The sequence below is a fragment of the Salvelinus sp. IW2-2015 genome, linkage group LG20, assembly GCF_002910315.2.
Source record: "Salvelinus sp. IW2-2015 linkage group LG20, ASM291031v2, whole genome shotgun sequence".
Taxonomy (NCBI): Eukaryota; Metazoa; Chordata; class Actinopteri; order Salmoniformes; family Salmonidae; genus Salvelinus; species Salvelinus sp. IW2-2015.
The window spans coordinates 75,219,351-75,236,201 of NC_036860.1; the positions used below are offsets into that span (position 1 = coordinate 75,219,351).

General features: G+C 44.2%; 1 protein-coding gene across 1 annotated transcript in view; it reads left to right on the forward strand.

The window, feature by feature from the left end:
* The window catches only part of LOC111980101 (histone deacetylase 5-like), a 52,070-nt gene extending 39,093 nt beyond the window's left edge, over positions 1-12,977 (forward strand). Inside the window, 22 exon segments of the mRNA XM_070449642.1 lie at positions 990-1,055; positions 1,058-1,126; positions 1,129-1,190; positions 1,350-1,390; positions 1,392-1,501; positions 1,504-1,545; positions 1,548-1,647; positions 4,100-4,138; positions 4,140-4,192; positions 4,195-4,263; positions 5,452-5,585; positions 5,827-5,947; positions 7,860-7,909; positions 8,146-8,253; positions 8,491-8,546; positions 8,774-8,861; positions 8,994-9,211; positions 9,321-9,439; positions 9,766-9,899; positions 10,080-10,164; positions 10,285-10,450; positions 10,663-12,977. Of these exon segments, the coding sequence (XP_070305743.1) occupies positions 990-1,055; positions 1,058-1,126; positions 1,129-1,190; positions 1,350-1,390; positions 1,392-1,501; positions 1,504-1,545; positions 1,548-1,647; positions 4,100-4,138; positions 4,140-4,192; positions 4,195-4,263; positions 5,452-5,585; positions 5,827-5,947; positions 7,860-7,909; positions 8,146-8,253; positions 8,491-8,546; positions 8,774-8,861; positions 8,994-9,211; positions 9,321-9,439; positions 9,766-9,899; positions 10,080-10,164; positions 10,285-10,450; positions 10,663-10,702 (1,970 nt within the window). The 3' untranslated portion in view covers positions 10,703-12,977.
* Positions 12,978-16,851: the final 3,874 nt, after the last annotated feature.

Below are 16,851 nucleotides of genomic sequence, written 5' to 3' on the forward strand. Positions count from 1 at the left end.
CTTATCCCTGCCAGCAGAGTGCCCTCCTCCTCTTTTCAGTGTAACATCTACAATCCATATATTTATACTCTGGTATCCCTGCCAGCAGAGTCCCCTCCTCTCAGTACATTACAACATATATTTTATACTCTTACCCTGCCAGCAGATGTGCCCTCCTTTCTCAGGTACATCTACCAACATTATTTATACCTCTTATCCCTGCAGCAGAGTGCCTCCTCCCTCAGGTACATTACCAACATATATTTATACTCTTATCCCGCCACAGAGTGCCCTCCTCTCAGGTACATCTACCAACATATATTTATACTCTTCTCTGCCAGAGAGTGCCCCCTCCTCTCAGGTACATCTCCAACATATATATTTATACTCTTATCCCTGCCAGCAGAGTGCCGCCCTCCTCTCAGGTACATCTACCAACATATATTTATACTCTTATATCCCTGCAGCAGAGTGCCCTCTCCTCTCAGGTACATCTACCAACATATATTTATATCCTCTTATATCCCTGCCAGCAGAGTGCCTCCTCCTCTCAGGTACATCTACCAACATATATATTTATACTCTTATCCCTGCCAGCAGAGTGCCCTCCTCTCAGGTACATCTACCAACATATATTAACATATATTTATCTCTCTATAACTGCCAGCAGAGTGCCCTCCTCTCTCAGGTACATCTACCAACATATATTAACATATATTTATACTCTTTATAACCTGCCAGCAGAGTGCCCTCCTCCTCTCAGGTACATCTACAACATATATTTATACTCTTATCCCTGCCGCAAGAGTGCCCTCCTCTCAGGTACCTACCTAACATTATATATATTTATTACTCTTATCCCTGCCCAGCAGAGTGCCCTCCTCTTCAGGTACATCTCTCCAACATATATTTATCTCTTATCCCCACACAGAGCGTCCTACTTGCAGTAAATATAGATAAATCGTACTGCGTCTTCTGAAACACATCTTCTCTGACTCTTCCTCCTCCAGTCCCCATGTACGGTCAGTCGCCGTTGGTGACAGGGGAGCGGGTGTCCAACAGTATGCGCACGGTGACACGCTACCACGCCACCGGCCCCTGAGTCGCACACAGTCTGCACCCCTCCCCAGAGCCCCCAGCGCCCTCAGCAGCTGTCTAGCAGCAGCAGCACAGCATTCCTGGAGAAGCGAAAGCAGTACCAGCTCAACAAGGTAGGGGCACTACAAGAAACACTACAGTATTCGAGGTTATGGTTGTGTTTGCAGGTAAAAAAAAGTATTGTATGCCATTGCCTGGACTGGACTGGGGGTGTAGTATACTCTACATGTGGCAGCAGTGATTAACTCTCGCCCTATCTGTCACCACACCAGATTCTGTCAAAAGGGGTGGAGCTTCCTCGCCAACCGCCCACCACCCGAGGAGACAGAGGAGGAGCTCACAGAGACGCAGGAGATGCAGGAGGAGGGGGCGGGGTCTGAGCGTCTGGGGGAGGGGCGTCCTCAGGAGCAGAGGCTCCAGAAGGAAGAGTCGGGGAGACGTCGCCCCCTTCAGAACGCCTGCTGACCCCCTGAAGGGCGAGAGCACAGAGAGCGATTTGGATGAAGAAGATGATGAAAGACGAGGCCATCGAGTGCGGGAGTGTGATGAGGAGGGCGTACCTTACGGCCAAGTAAATACTGCATTTTTAAAGACATTTTGCATTTAATTGACTTTGATAGAGAAAAACAAAATGTATTGCCTTGCAAGTTTAACACTATTAAGATGACTTTCTGTAAGATATCAGAGAGCCAATAAGAGCTTCAAATTGTTTATTTTAAACCATAAGTTTTTATTGTCTTTCTCTGTACTATGATTAATCTGCTCAAATCAAAGTTTATTGTGTTATAGCGGGTGCAACGAAATGTTGTTACTTGATCCTAACAGTGCAGTAAAAATATCAGACCCCATTCGTTGTTGAACTTCCCAAATCTGTTCCGGTGACGTCTGTCTGTGATTACTACCTAGTGACTTGATTCGTCATGTACCTCTATAATGGGCCATTTATGACTTGAAACTGTCTAGCATGACCAATCACTCCAGGGAGGGGTGTAGATGCAGAATTACTACCAAAAGATCAGTAGCAAATGCTATGCAGTTGAAAAGGTAGGACGTCATCATTAGCGATGTGTCTACATAGATAGGCGTTCACACCCAGTTCGAGTGGTGGTTGAGTTTGCGGGGGCCTGGTGATTTAGAAAGGGATCCCCTCTGAGGGCAGAGTGGCTGCGCTGTGCGAGGCATCATCGTCATAGCTCCCTACAGAAGAGCGAGAGCCTTAATTCCCACCCACCTGTGAGTCATCCATTGCACTTAGCAGGAAATAAAGGAACAAGCTCTCCAGAATGAATTGCCTGCATTTCTTTCACAAATTACCAAGAGGATAAGCGGCTCCAGTTAAAAGTTGTTAAACAAAAGTTGCGAAAGGCCAAGTGACGATTTAAAAAATATATATATATATATATATCTACAGAGGTAACCAAGATGATTGAATTTGGGTTTAGCTGTCATTGGCCGAGACAGCTACTCTACTCAGTAGTTGATGACATGCATCCTCATCAGCACCTCATACTCTTTTGAGGACCTAAACATTATATATAATACAGTAAATGGCCACAGTTGGCTATGTTGCTGTTGGTTAACATATTTGGCTCTAAATTATGGTCATTGGACAGCAATTAATACGTAACGTTAAAAAGAGGTGAAAAGAATGGACGTGTTTTGTGGTCACGTTCCTCTAAGAAATGCTGTTTTGTGCGTTGGAGGGAGGAAGAACCAATGCAGCGAGGGAGATTAATAAATAAACCTCTCCTACTCCCACACACCATTGAGAAAAAATATCAGAGGAGAGAAAAGCATCAGAATTCAGGCAGGCGTCTTCTCCCCCTCAACGCGCGCTCACACACACTCCTCCCCTGCCCTTGCTGCTTTTTTCTCATTTCAGTGAATGGGCTCCATCTGTGACTCATCTCTCCTTGTGAATCATTCCCCTCACCCTTCTCCTCCCCCCCCCCCCCCTTCTTCACATACCAGCCCTTTTCTCCCCCTTTTTCTCCTGCACTTTACACCAAATCATCTTCCACCAGGGAGCTAGGCTGCTGCAGTACTATTTCGTTGTACGGGCTAGGGATAGAGGAGTTTTTAGGGTATGGGGGGGGGGCATAGGGAGGAGGGAGCAGGGTGGTATGCAGTTATTCTGTGAGACGACATCCTCAAAAACCTATTTTGGCATTCGAGTCAGTGACACGAGGGCCCCCCCTCCCTGCACACACACACACACCGCCTCCCGCTGAACTTTTTTTTCCCCCTCTGACTCTGCTCTACTGTCTGCTGTGGTGCCTTGAATACAAATGATCTGAGCCGCCCTGTGCAATGGTAAGAGAGATGAAAGAGAAAGAACAGTGAGAGAGAGCATAAGAGAGCCCGCATTGCCTTAGGATCTCTCGTTTAAAAGGGGTTAGCAAGGTGTGGGCTGCCGGACCTGTGTGTGTGCGTCCGCAGTGTAAACTCAGCTCCCATCTCAAGTTGAAACAAAACCGTCCGTAGTTAAAAAAGATGCACGTGAACTTGTCATTTGATCTGTTAGAAGGAGCATCTGTCGCGTTAGTTTTTTCCTAGAGCTCACACAGCTCCTGTCTGGATGTGTGGTGCTTCTCCCATTGACAGAAGCAGAGCCCCGTTAGCTCAGCCACTGTTTACAGCTGGGGAATTGTCAGAGTAGTCTTTTGGCTGTTGAGAAGGTCGGTCCTTGTCTGCCTGCCTTTTGAGGCTCGTATGGGATACGTGTTTGCCTTTGGTTTCTACCCAGGGCCATGTTAAGTCTATAACAGGCTTAATTTAGCTCCCCTCCCTCCCATTTCCCATCGTTCCATTGGCCTGAGGTGGCAGATTCAGTTGCAGCTATTGTGAAATGTCATTCTCTCTTCAGGTTGCAGTATTTCTATCTGATGTAAACAATGAATGCCACAGAGCTGATTTTATTTACTAAGTCCATTCCCTCACACTGAAGTCCAGCAGTGTCTCATGATGAAAGACATTTTCAAACTTAGTTGGTATTCAAAATGTCTCTGTTATTTTGTCCCCGATTTTCCGACCAGCATCACCTGCAACAGCTCAATGTGTTCCAGCGTCCTTTCCATTTCGGGCATGCCTCACAGACCTCTGGGAAGGGCCCAGTCCTCCCTGCCACTGCCAGCGTCAAGGGGGCTCCCATGGGTGAGGTCCCCATCAAGCACCTCTTCACTACAGGTACGCTTCTTTGGTTTTTTGGAACAGATGACATACAAAGTGAGCGATCAGGACCCATTGAACAATATGAAAGAAACTGCCTCAACTTAGTTATCTATCCGATCTCTATTTTTTGTCATAGTGTGTAGATAGTAGAGCTTTAGCAATGAATCCCCATTAAACTCTAACGAAAGCCATTGGCTTAGAAAAGACTTTCAGAAAACACACTCCCCTAGCCAGTCCATGGTCAAATGGCGCTGCAAATAGGATGTGTTGACTAAGTCGTGTTCCAAACTGTGGGGCGTGGCGAGGGGTCGGCAGGTACTCAGTCCGGCTTTCAACTTACTCTTGAAAGTTGTAATAGTACAATGCACAATGTGCAATTTCGAAATTGGGGAGTGATCATCAGTTCCTCTCGTCATGTCAGTCATTGCATACTTAGAGCTATTTATAACTTGTCAGCTAAGTTTTTTTTTATTTCGTTTTTTTTAGCCATAATATTATGTAATTTTTAGTCATTTTCAAATATCACGAATATCATTAGACATGGCAAAATGTATACAATTGCCCCAAAATTGCTTTAAAACTGAAATTGTCTTTGCAACCAATAGCAAAATATGTAGAATTGCAGGAAATAAGCTTTAAATAGACATGGTTGCCTGAACATGCGGGGGGGGGGGGGCCATCGGGATGTTCCCCAATGCTGGAAGGGGGCCCCCCTGGGTGAAAAAGTTTAGGAGCCCCTGTACTAGTCCAATAAGGGCTGAGGCAAGCAGCCTGCCTGGGRGTAATTATTTCAGCAGAGAAAAMAATAATYGCGAGAGCCTGCAGGGTTGGATCTGATGAAACCAGGATGACATTGAGCCATCCTCCACCATGGAATCATTAACGTCTCCAACAGTCCTAACATGAAAAAAGCCATTAGAGATGATGGTCTTATTATGCTCTGACCTGCTGGGTTATGAACGGTGTGGTCACCATTTGTTCTGAGAGAGAGGTTGAAGAGCGGTTGCCCTGTGGTTGGTCTTCTTCCTACCCTGCCTTGAAAAGCTACATTTTCTCCTTTCCATCTTTCTCTCTCTTTCTTTCCCTTATCTTTCTCTCTATCTCTCACGCCATCGCTTTCTTTCCATCTGTCTCTTGCACTCTCTTTCTCGCCCTCTCTTTTTCTCTCCCTCCACTCTCTCTCTGCCTCTCCTATCATCTCAGGGTTGGTGTACGACACCTTTATGCTGAAGCACCAGTGTATGTGTGGGAACACCCACATCCACCCAGAGCACGCCGGCCGCATCCAGAGTGTGTGGTCCCGGCTGCAGGAGACTGGGCTGCTGGGCCGCTGTGAGGTGAGGGCTCCCTGCACACTACAGCTTGAATAGCAACCAGCTCCGTTCCATATTTCCAAAGAGAATTTCTTCTCAGTAACTTAAACAAGCGAGTGGTAGCTATATGTGGAGATGAGAATGAGCTTTATCCATTATTAGTTCAAGTTCATTTTAAAAATCACTTCTCAATTAGCAATACAACATAACCCTGAATGAAATTGATGTATTGTGTGCTACGTGTGTTTTCCTTTACCGTGTACAGAGGATTCGGGGGAGGAAGGCCACGTTGGATGAGATCCAGACTGTGCATTCAGAATACCACACACTGCTGTATGGCACCAGTCCCCTCAACAGACAGAAACTAGACAGCAAGAAGCTCTTAGGTGCCTAACCTCATCTCTTCATGTCTTTACTCCTCAGATATATTTGTGTGTGTGTACGCATGCATGTGTGTTTCCCTAGCCATTTTGCTCGAATGGTGGAAACAATATTTGCCCCAAGCATCCTTGAAAGTAGTGACTTTCCCTCTCCCATCCATCCATCCATCCACCCACACACTCACACGCAGTCAGGTGGATTGTTTGAAGGCTTAGCTCCCCTGACAGGCGCAGGGGGGTATTTTTAGACCTGATGGTCGAGGGGAAAGGGCCCCAGACACCCGTCCACCCCCGTCTGGGTGACTCATAGCTAGGCTGGGTCTCATAGAAGAGGAGGGAGGGGGGGGTGACTAGATCAGCTGCAAAACAGCACTGCAGCGACTGAGTCGTCGACTACATACACACACACACACACACACACACACCAAAGTGAGTTCACTCTATGTGCGGTGCTGAGCAGAACAGGACTTGCAGACATCGATGGTAAAAAAAAAAWAATAATTATACAGTGCATTCGGAAAGTATTCAGACCCCTTGACTTATTCCACATTATGCTATGTTACAGCCGTATTCTAAAATGGATTTTAAAAGATTTTCCTCATCAATCTACACACAGTACTCCATAATGAAATTTTTGCAAATGTATAAAAAAAAAGATACCTTGTTTACATAAGTATTCAGAGCCTTTGCTATGAGACTCAACTGAGCTCAGGTGCATCCTGTTTCCATTGATCATCCTTGATGTTTCTACAACTTGGACGGAGTCCACCTGTGGTAAATTCAATTGATTGGACATGATTTGGAAAGGCACACACCTGTCTATATAAGGTCCCATATTTGACAGTGCATGTCAGCAAAAACCAAGCCATGAGGTCGAAGGAGTTGTCCGTGGAGCTCCAAGAGAGGATTGTGTCGAGGCACACGTCTGGGGAAGGGTACCAAAAAATGTCTGCAGCATTGAAGGTTCCCAAGAACACAGTGGCCTGCATCATTCTTAAGTGGAATAAGTTTGGAACCACCAAGACTCTTTCTAGAGCTGGCCATCCGGCCAAACTGAGCAATTGGCGGAGAAGGGCCTTGGTCAGGGAGGTGACCAACAACCCGATGGTCACTCTGACAGAGCTCCAGAGTTCCTCTGTGGAGATGGGAGAAACTTCCAGAAGTACAACCATCTCTGCAGCACTCCACATGTCCAATCAGCACTCCACCAATCAGGCCTTTATGGTAGAGAGGCCAGACTGAAGCCACTCCTCAGTAAAAGGCACATGATGAAGGATGAATGGAGCGAAGTACAGAGATCCTTGATGAAAACCTGCTCAGGATCTGACTGGGGTGATGGTTCACCTTCCAACAGGACAACGACCCTAAGCACACCGCCAAGATAACGCAGCAGTGACTTTGGGACAAGTCTGAGTGGCCCAGCCAGAGCCCGGACTTGAACCCGATCGAGCATCTCTGGAGAGACCTGAAAATAGCTGTGCAGCGACGCTCCCCATCCAACCTGACAGAGCTTGTGAGGATCTGCAGAGAAGAATGGGAGAAACTCCCCAAATACAGGTGTGCCAAGCTTGTAGCGTCATACTCAAGGCTGTAATCGTTGACAAAGGTGCTTCAACTAAGTACTAAGTAAAGGGTTTGAATACTTATGTAGACAAAAAAAAGGTTTTTGCTTTGTCATTAGGGGGTATTGTGTGTAGCTTGATAATAAAAAATAAAAAAAACATTTAATCAATTTTAGAATAAGGCTTTAACAAAAAGTCGAGGGGTCTGAATACTTTTCGAATGCACTGTATCCCGAGCATCTTGGGAAAAGAACTCCCTGCTAAAAGGTGTGTGATAAAATGTTGAAATATAGCTAAATAGTGTTTTACTTGTTTAAACTACAACCTAACCTTTGCTCCCTGATTGGCTCCTTAAGGTCCAATCAGTCAGAAGATGTATGCTGTGTTGCCCTGTGGAGGCATTGGGGTGAGTCATCCATCCATCCATTTATAATGGAGTTACATTTGCATTTTATTTAGAGGTAGAGATTCGATAATAATACAGTATCAGAAAATGTCATGCAATTTAATTGTAGGATATTCGTTCAACATAAGCAGCACAAAGCTGAGTATTACATCACCTACAGCAGTGTCATCATGTTATCAGTGTTAAAATAATTGTAGCAGGGTGGGGATGAGTGTGTTCTCTATTGCCCTCTGCAGGTGGACAGTGACACTGTGTGGAATGAGATGCACTCCTCGGGCGCTGTCAGAATGGCTGTTGGCTGCGTCATCGAGCTGGCTTTCAAAGTGGCCGCCGGGGAACTGAAGGTAACAATTACCAGCCTCTCTCCGTTCCACTACTGTTTGATTGAAAGTTGTCAGGGGCAACCTTACACCTTAATTTAAAATGAACAATATGTAATAATCATGTAATATACCCTGTGGGTTTGTTAATGGGTGGACACAGTAGTACCCTGATCAATAAGCACTTAATCACTTGATTTTGTTGATGGATAGGCCTACTCAACATTTTCTCACAAACTGTTTCACTCCTCTCCATTTCAGAACGGCTTTGCCGTGGTGCGTCCACCAGGCCATCACGCTGAGGAATCCACTGCCATGTGAGTACACCCAGGGAATCATGGGTAGAGCTGGGGCAGGGGAGTGGCTAGGGGGCTTCAAGGGAGTTTGTTTCAGTTCCATAGAGACATGACGTGTGCGATGGTTGATACAATAATTGGTACAAGCGTCCCTTTTGAGTAGCTACTGGGCAGTGCCCTTAAACAATCTCCCTGTTTCTGCTGATAAAAGAAAAATGGATGTCTTTTGTGTCTGTCTTTGTCTGCAGGGGCTTCTGCTTCTTCAACTCAGTGGCCATCACAGCCAAGCTGCTACAGCAGAAACTAGGAGTGAGCAAGATACTCATTGTGGACTGGGTGAGTGGGTCATATGTTGTTAGCGAGGCCCTTTATGTGCTAGTGTTGTCATGATAACAAAACATATACCATACGTTATGTGATCAATGCTGGTCATGTATTATTGTTCACATATCCATTCTCTGTGTCCAGGATATTCACCATGGTAACGGGACACAGCAGGCTTTTTACAACGACCCCAACGTACTTTACATTTCCATGCATCGCTACGACGATGGAAACTTCTTCCCCGGCAGTGGGGCTCCTGAAGAGGTGGGGGTTGGACCTGGTGTTGGCTTCAACACAAACATCGCTTGGACAGGGGGTGTAGAACCGCCCATGGGGGACGTGGAGTACCTGACTGCCTTCAGGTGAAGGCAGGCTCTGCTTATTTAGCAATTTGCGCACTGCTTAGTTCTTGCAGATGGTTTGGAAACGTAAGAAATTAAAATGTCGTTCTCCATCTTGTCTGTTATACAGGACGGTGGTGATGCCCATAGCCAACGAGTTCTCCCCTGACGTGGTCCTAGTGTCCGCTGGGTTTGATGCCGTGGAGGGCCACCAGTCCCCTCTGGGAGGATACAACGTCACTGCTAAATGTAAGTTGAACATTACTCTGTCTTTACGTGTCAGTTTTTCTGCCAAGCCTTTTCCATAGTGTGTGCTTTTATAGGAGGGTTCTCCAGCTAATTGTATATACACTACTACCCCCTGCTGGAAGAATAATACTTAACCACTAGAAGAAAAGCCAGAGACTCCATAGGAATATTGAAGTACCTCAATTATTTCCTATCATATGGGGCCTTTACTTCATAAACCTGTACAAAACTAAAATTCCCGTGCAGACCTCTCCTATTTACATCAATTCATGATTTACTCAGATTATACTCAGTACAGGATCAGTACAGTGTTGAACCATCCTCAGGTTTCGGCCACCTCACCAAGCAGCTAATGAAGCTGGCGGGGGGACGTGTGGTCCTGGCGCTGGAAGGAGGTCACGACCTCACGGCCATCTGTGACGCCTCCGAGTCCTGCGTGGCGGCCCTGCTCGGCGATGAGGTATGACATTATCTGCTATAGGAGGGGAGAGTGGCGTGATGTCACATACACTACATGCCATTTGGTAGAGATGGATGTAATTGTTCAGAGGAAATTCTTTGTTTTTACATCCCAATCTGTCGATCTCTCTCCCTCCCTCGACACTCTCTCTCGCACACTCCGTCTCACCCTCTCTGTCAGTTGGACCCCCTGCCACAGGCTGTCCTGCAACAGAAGCCCTGTCCAAAAGCTGCTGCCTCTCTGGAGAGGGTCATCGAGATACAGAGTGAGTTAGTTCGCTAAAATTAAAATGATCAATGTGTTTTACCTGCACATATGCACTTAGTTGTTTGCGCAATGTGTATCACATCACCCTTAAAACTGACACGACTCTCTCTCCCTGCAGGTAAACACTGGAGCTCTCTCCAAAGGTTGGCTCCCACGGTGGGCCAGTCCTTAATGGATGCCCAGCGGAGAGAGAAGGACGAGGCCGACACGGTCACTGCCATGGCATCGCTTACCGTGGATACTGAGCAGGCCGCCGCTTCCACCGTCTCCACGGAGACCAGCAGGTAAACACCTGCACCATTCACTCTTTTGGGGATTTTATGTGGTTTTGGAATGGCTGTTTTTAAGATATCAGATTCATTCACAAGGCTGTGGGCCTGAAGTTCCACTGAGACTTATCATATACATGTTGCCCGACCTTCGTTGGCAAGGGCTTTTATTTTGGCATGATTTAAGTGGCTAATGTCATGCCGTTTCCTATTTGGTGTACCTGCAGGTCTACAGAAGAGCCAATGGAAGAGGAGCCTGTCTTGTAGGAGGAAACGGAGAGTTGTCACGACAGCGCAACACCTTTATCTCCATGTCCTTTGGCACTAGCCTTCTCCTGTCATCCTCTCCTCTTTCCAGCTCTCACCTCACCTCTTTCCATTTTCTGAGGAATGATGGACTTGTGTTAGCCTCCCTTTCCAACTCACTGAGGTGAGTTTGTTAAAGTGTGAGTGTGGGAGAGGAGAGGCGGGAACACACACACTGACCTAAAGGGGGCAACGGCGGATATGCGTGATTGGTGGAGAAGCAGGAAGAGGCGGGACCTTTTGAGGAGCCTGTGTGTCTTGCTTTTTTCTTTGAATCTTTTTTTGTAAGCAGAAGGCAGTGGATCCAGGAGGGTACCTCGGCTATGAGGCCCGAGAAGCTTTGTACATTTCTTGTCATACTTTATACTTTTCAGGAACATTAGAACTGAAAAAGCCAACAAGCAGCAAAAATATTTCAACAGCCACAAATACACTCAAACACACCCGCATTATATTATACACACTAAGTTCCCAACAGCGGAACAACAATGGGGTTGTATCAATGAATAATGCTCTTCCTTTCAGAGCATGCGTACCTCTGTTCCTATTTTGTCTGTCGTTTGGTATTCTCGTGCGTCTATTCAATAATCTGTTCAAAGAAGCACACAAACATATATGATATGTATATTCCTTTCACTGTATCCGATATCAGCTGTGGTTGTGGAGTGGAGGTCGAGCTGTGGATCCTGCCAAGGGGAACTTACTGGCTGAAGGAGACAACATATCTCTCCAATACAGCCTGAAGCCTCAGCTCCCTCCACTTTGTATGGGACAGAATGCATTTTGAGGTGGTTTTACCGTTCTACTTAGTTTGGACTATCAAAAAAGGACACATGCATACCCACAATCAAATTTACCGCTTGGTGCAATGGAAGCCCATGGATTGGACGAGGAAGGATTTTGTGGAATAATGCTTGGATTATAAACTTTGTGTCTCACGCTTGCTGCTGCGACTGGGAGACTTGTGGTGGTCACGAGACTGGAGAAAGACGTTTTTAGAAGAACTTGGTGCCTTTATATTAAATATCCCTGTTAACACCAACTACACCACCACTTAGCAGAACACAGGACAGAAAGACAAATCCACACACTTGTTACTCTCATGTCTGTTTTGTTTGTATATTTGTTTGCTTGTTTGTTTCTTTCAAAATGCCTTAATGTCCTCCAGAGAATGCACCATTTTAGCTATCTCCGCAGAGAGAGCAGAGATAGGATTCTTCTCCTATGTCCTCTCTTTCTGGGTTTGTGTAATACTCTAGGTCAAAGGTCAGTGTGGCCTTAACAACTGAGGGTTTTTTTGCGTCCTTTATCAATCCCGACCCGTACATATGCGGCTGGCAGTATGATTGTGAGGAAATTTGAACGCTACAACGACCAACTTTTTTTGCTATGTCACTTCCTGTCACTTGTAAATACTGCATCCTGTTCTGCTCTGGCAAACCCCTCAACCTGAGACGGTTCAATAACGAACTCATTGTTTTTCCATTTATTTAGAGAGGAAGGACTGAACTTGGTCACTTTTTTTAAATTTGTCAAATATAAGATGTATACGAATAATGACAATAAGTGTTAATCCAATCAAATTGGATATGAATATTACATTTGAGAAGAGTAAAAAAACAAAAAACATTTCATGTTAAAGCCACCTCTAAGCACACATCGTGTTAGTTTTGCTATCAATGTTTTGTCCTTTTTTCTAAGTGCCATTTGTTTTATCCACACAAAAAAAAAGACAACAGAAATTGTGATTTGGTGATATGTGGATCGATCTCATTTGGCAAATAACCATGAGCAAGCACCACTTAAGATGTTTACACTGCAATACCCCAATCCCTCGAAACTGTTGCCCACTTGTCAGCTGTCATAAACCCTTTGTTTGACTTAGTGTCCAGGTGCTGTTTTATCTGGTCTCCGTTGTTGTCATCAATATTTATATTTCTCAATCAATGAAAAGTGTTTGCACTTGACACATATGATCAAACAAATTAAATACTAAGATTTCTTTGGAAAATATATATTTTTTCAGTGGGAATTAGCACAATCATCATGCTTGAGGAATTCATACAAATCAAGTATATCTACTAGAGAATGGTAACCGACACCTCCCTTAAAGACATGCTCTGGAACTTTGGCGACTACGGAGTATTTTTTAAACCTCCCGCTTTGGGCTGGATGTGTCAATGTGTAGTTCATACATGCATAATCTATGAGCAGAATTACTGTTTTACTTCAATTAGCTACACAATCCCTAGTTTAAAAGCCACTGTTTTTGGATGCTGTGCTGCGGCATTTTCCTTATATTTTTCCCCCACTTGGGCCAACCCCCTAGTAATTTGAGTAGAACCAATGAGCTTCTGCCCCTCGCCAGCTAGCGAAATGTACATGGTACACCTACAGCAGAGAGAGATCAATGACATGGTGCACATATCTGCACATATGTGACGTAATACACAACTGTTGGGGGCCACTTTTTGCTCGTTAGCACAACTTTCAGAACTACCGGTTAAAAAGTATCCAAAAGTACCGGAGAGTCTCTTTAACCAGCATACTCTCAGATAATGTGTGGTGCAGAGTTTGTCTACATTGATCATTTTCTTTTATTTCAAGCAATGTAACAAAACACTGACCAAGTCTTCTGCATCTGTCCTCTTTATTGAGGTAAAAAAAACTATCATTAAGGAATAGGTTATTTCTATAGAGTTTTCCCCTGTAATCATATATTTAATTCTCTACCTGTCCACTCATCATCGTAACGTACTTTTGTCCCTTTGTCATACAACTGTATATTGAACTTATCGACATACTGTAATAACTATACAGTGACGATGTTTTCATGAACGTTAAATGGGTGTCAACGCCTAACTCCCTCACTAGTTACCCTTTTTCATATGAAACATAAAGGGCTAGCCTAGTTCAATCCAAAATGTAAGTTTTATTAGAGGTTTTCAGCCCTGTCATTTGTCTATGACTTTTCCATTTTGTAATCTCAAGTAGATCAAGCGTTATGCTCCAATCCCAAATGAATGGGAAAGTTGGACACTGGCACTGTCTAAAATGTTGAAATCAGATCATCTTTCCCATTTATTTGGGATTCAAGTGTACAGTGCATTCGGGAAGTATTCAACCCTTATTTCCCCCCCCCCCCCACATTTTGTTACGTTACAGCCTTATTCTAAAAATGTATTTAAAAAACAAATTCCCACCAACCTACACACAATACCACATAATACCAAGCAAAAACTGGTCTTTTTAGAATTTTTGCAAAGTTATCTAAAATTAAAAACAGCAACACCTTATTTACATAAGTATTCAGACCTTTTGCTATGAGACTCGAAATTGAGCTCAGGTGAATCCTGTTTCATTGATCATCCTTGATGTTTCTACAACTTGATTGGAGTCACCTGTGGTAAATTCAATTGATTGGACATGATTTGGAAAGGCACACTTTTGTCTATATAAGGTCCCACAGTTGACAGGTATGTCAGAGCAAAAACCAAGCCATGAGTCAAAGGAATTGTCCGTAGAGCTCTGACAGGATTGTGTCGAGGCACAGATCTGGGGAAGGGTACCAAAAAAATGTCTGCAGCATTGAAGGTCCCCAAAGAACACAGTGCCTCCATCATTCTTAAGTGGAATAAGTTTGGAACCACCAAGACTCTTTCTAGAGCTGGCCACCCGGCCAAACTGAGCAATTGGGGGAGAACTGAGCAATTGGGTCACCTCCGATGGTTCCTCTGTGGAGATGGAGAACCTTCCAGAAGGACAACCATCTCTGCAGCACTTCACCAATCAGGCCTTTATGGTAGTGGCCAGACGGAAGCCACTCCTCGTAAAAAGGCACATGACAGCCTGCTTGGAGTTTGCCAAAAGGCACCTAAAGACTCTCAGACCATGAGAAAACAAGATTCTCTGGTCTGATGAAACCAAGATTGAACTCTTTGGCTTGAATGCCAAGCGTCACATCTGGAGGAAACCTGGCACCATCCCTACGGTGAAGCGTGGTGGTGGCAGCATCATGCTATGGGGATGTTTTTTGGTGGCAGGGACTGGGAGACTAGTCAGGATCGAGGGAAAGATGAACGGAACAAAGTACAGAGATCCTTGATGAAAACCTGCTCCAGAGTGCGCTGGACCTCAGGCTGGGGTGAAGGTTCACCTTCCAAGCACACAGCCAAGACAATGCAGGAGTGGCTTCAGGACAAGTCCCTGAATATCCTTGAGTGGCCCAGCCAGAGCCTGGACTTGAACCCGATCGAACATCTGGAGAGACCTGAAAATAGCTTGAGGCTCTGCAGAGAAGAATGGGAGATACTCCCCAAATACAGGTGTGCCAAGCTTGTGCCGTCATACCCAATAATACTCAAGACTGTAATTGCTGCCAAAGTTGATTCAATAATGTTCTGAGTAAAGGGTCTGAATACTTACGTAAATGTGATTTTTACGTAAAAAAAAAAAAAAAAAGGACAATCCAAGAACCTGTTTTTGCTTTGTCATTATGGGGAATTGTGTGTAGATTGAGGGGTGGAAACTATTTAATCAATTTTATAATAAGGCTGTAATGTAACAAAATATGGAAAAAGTGAAGGTGTCTAAATACTTTCCGAATGCACGGTATAGCTGGATCTACTTAACCAATGGTGTGGGACTTGGAATCATGTTGACATTAGAGCACCTTCGAGGTCTGAAACTTTGAATGGTGAGTGAACTACCCCTTTTACGTCATAGCTCCCGTTGTCATACCGACCATGGTTTGCTCTTTCTGTGTTGTTCTCCAGTGGTACTACTTCACAGGCGGAGCACATGTGACCTGATGTCACAGAAAAAAAAGGCATTCGCCATTTGACCGAACTCTAATCACAGTGTTGTCACAATCATGTCACCAGGGTAGGAATTGAAACACTCTTCACTTGCAAAGTTGTTGGTGGATGCCACTGTACTCACATATGTAATATACACAGCAGTTCCTACTTCCTTTTACATGTGGCTATGGTGTATGTGGGGGGGTGCTTGCAGTACATGGGACTACTGTGACCTTGTTTTGTAATGTTTTGATGTAGATCATTGACCATTTGAGATTTGGTGCATAGTTTTGTACCTCCACCTTGTATGGCATATATAAGGGTTATTGGGCTGTCCCGTGGGTGAGATGGCATATGACAGATTACCCTTTTTCTTTAATTGAACTGATGTGTGTTTTGGAGGTCAGAGCTTTTTTCCTGTGGGTATGTTGGAGGGGCAGCAAAAAAAACAACACTCAAATCAAGAAAGTCTACTCAGAATAGAGGAATGTTTTTGTGTGTTGCCTTAGACAAAACAACTACTACAAGTGGCAACCATGCAAATATGTTCTGTCTAAACAGATACTGGAAGACGTCCAAGTCTGTGTAAATTATATCGACTTATCCACCATTGAAGATAGCTTTATTGTTGCTGCCACACTATTTTGCTATTCAGTAAATAATGTATATTTATTGATATTTCATACGTTGTGTATATGTAGTGACCTATGATCATCAAGGTTCAAAGAGTAATTGTATATTTTTTGACTTTGGAAAGAGAAGTGTGTCTCTTACATTGTGTCCTTCCACTGCGCTGGTGTTTCAATCTCCACTTTCTGTGGTTGGATGTTTGAATATGTGACCGTCTTTTACCTTATATTTTAAATATATTCTTTCTCTCTTCTGGTCATAACTAATGCAGACGTTTTGAATTGATCAAAGCACATTCCTTAATTTCATGTGTTCTTTCAAATGCTTTCCTGTTGCGACAATACAAATGTGTTTATACTAATTGCTACTCACGTGTATAACTGCATATATGTATACACATGTGCAATACACGCTATTTGAACAATCTATTACTGTGACTATTATGGATGAAAATCGCTGTCCCTAAGAATTTTTTTCATGAGTTGCATTGTGCACAACGCCACCTTGTGGGTTAGCAAGGATCTTAAAGGGAATGTTGAGTCTGATTACTGTTTTATTTCAGGTTTTGTGTAAATTTTAAAGCCCTTTTTTATTACTCATTGTAATGTTGTGACATCCTATTTGAGTATCTTTTTTTTAAGTGGGCCTGTTAATTGTCTGAAACTCAATAAAGCGATGCAC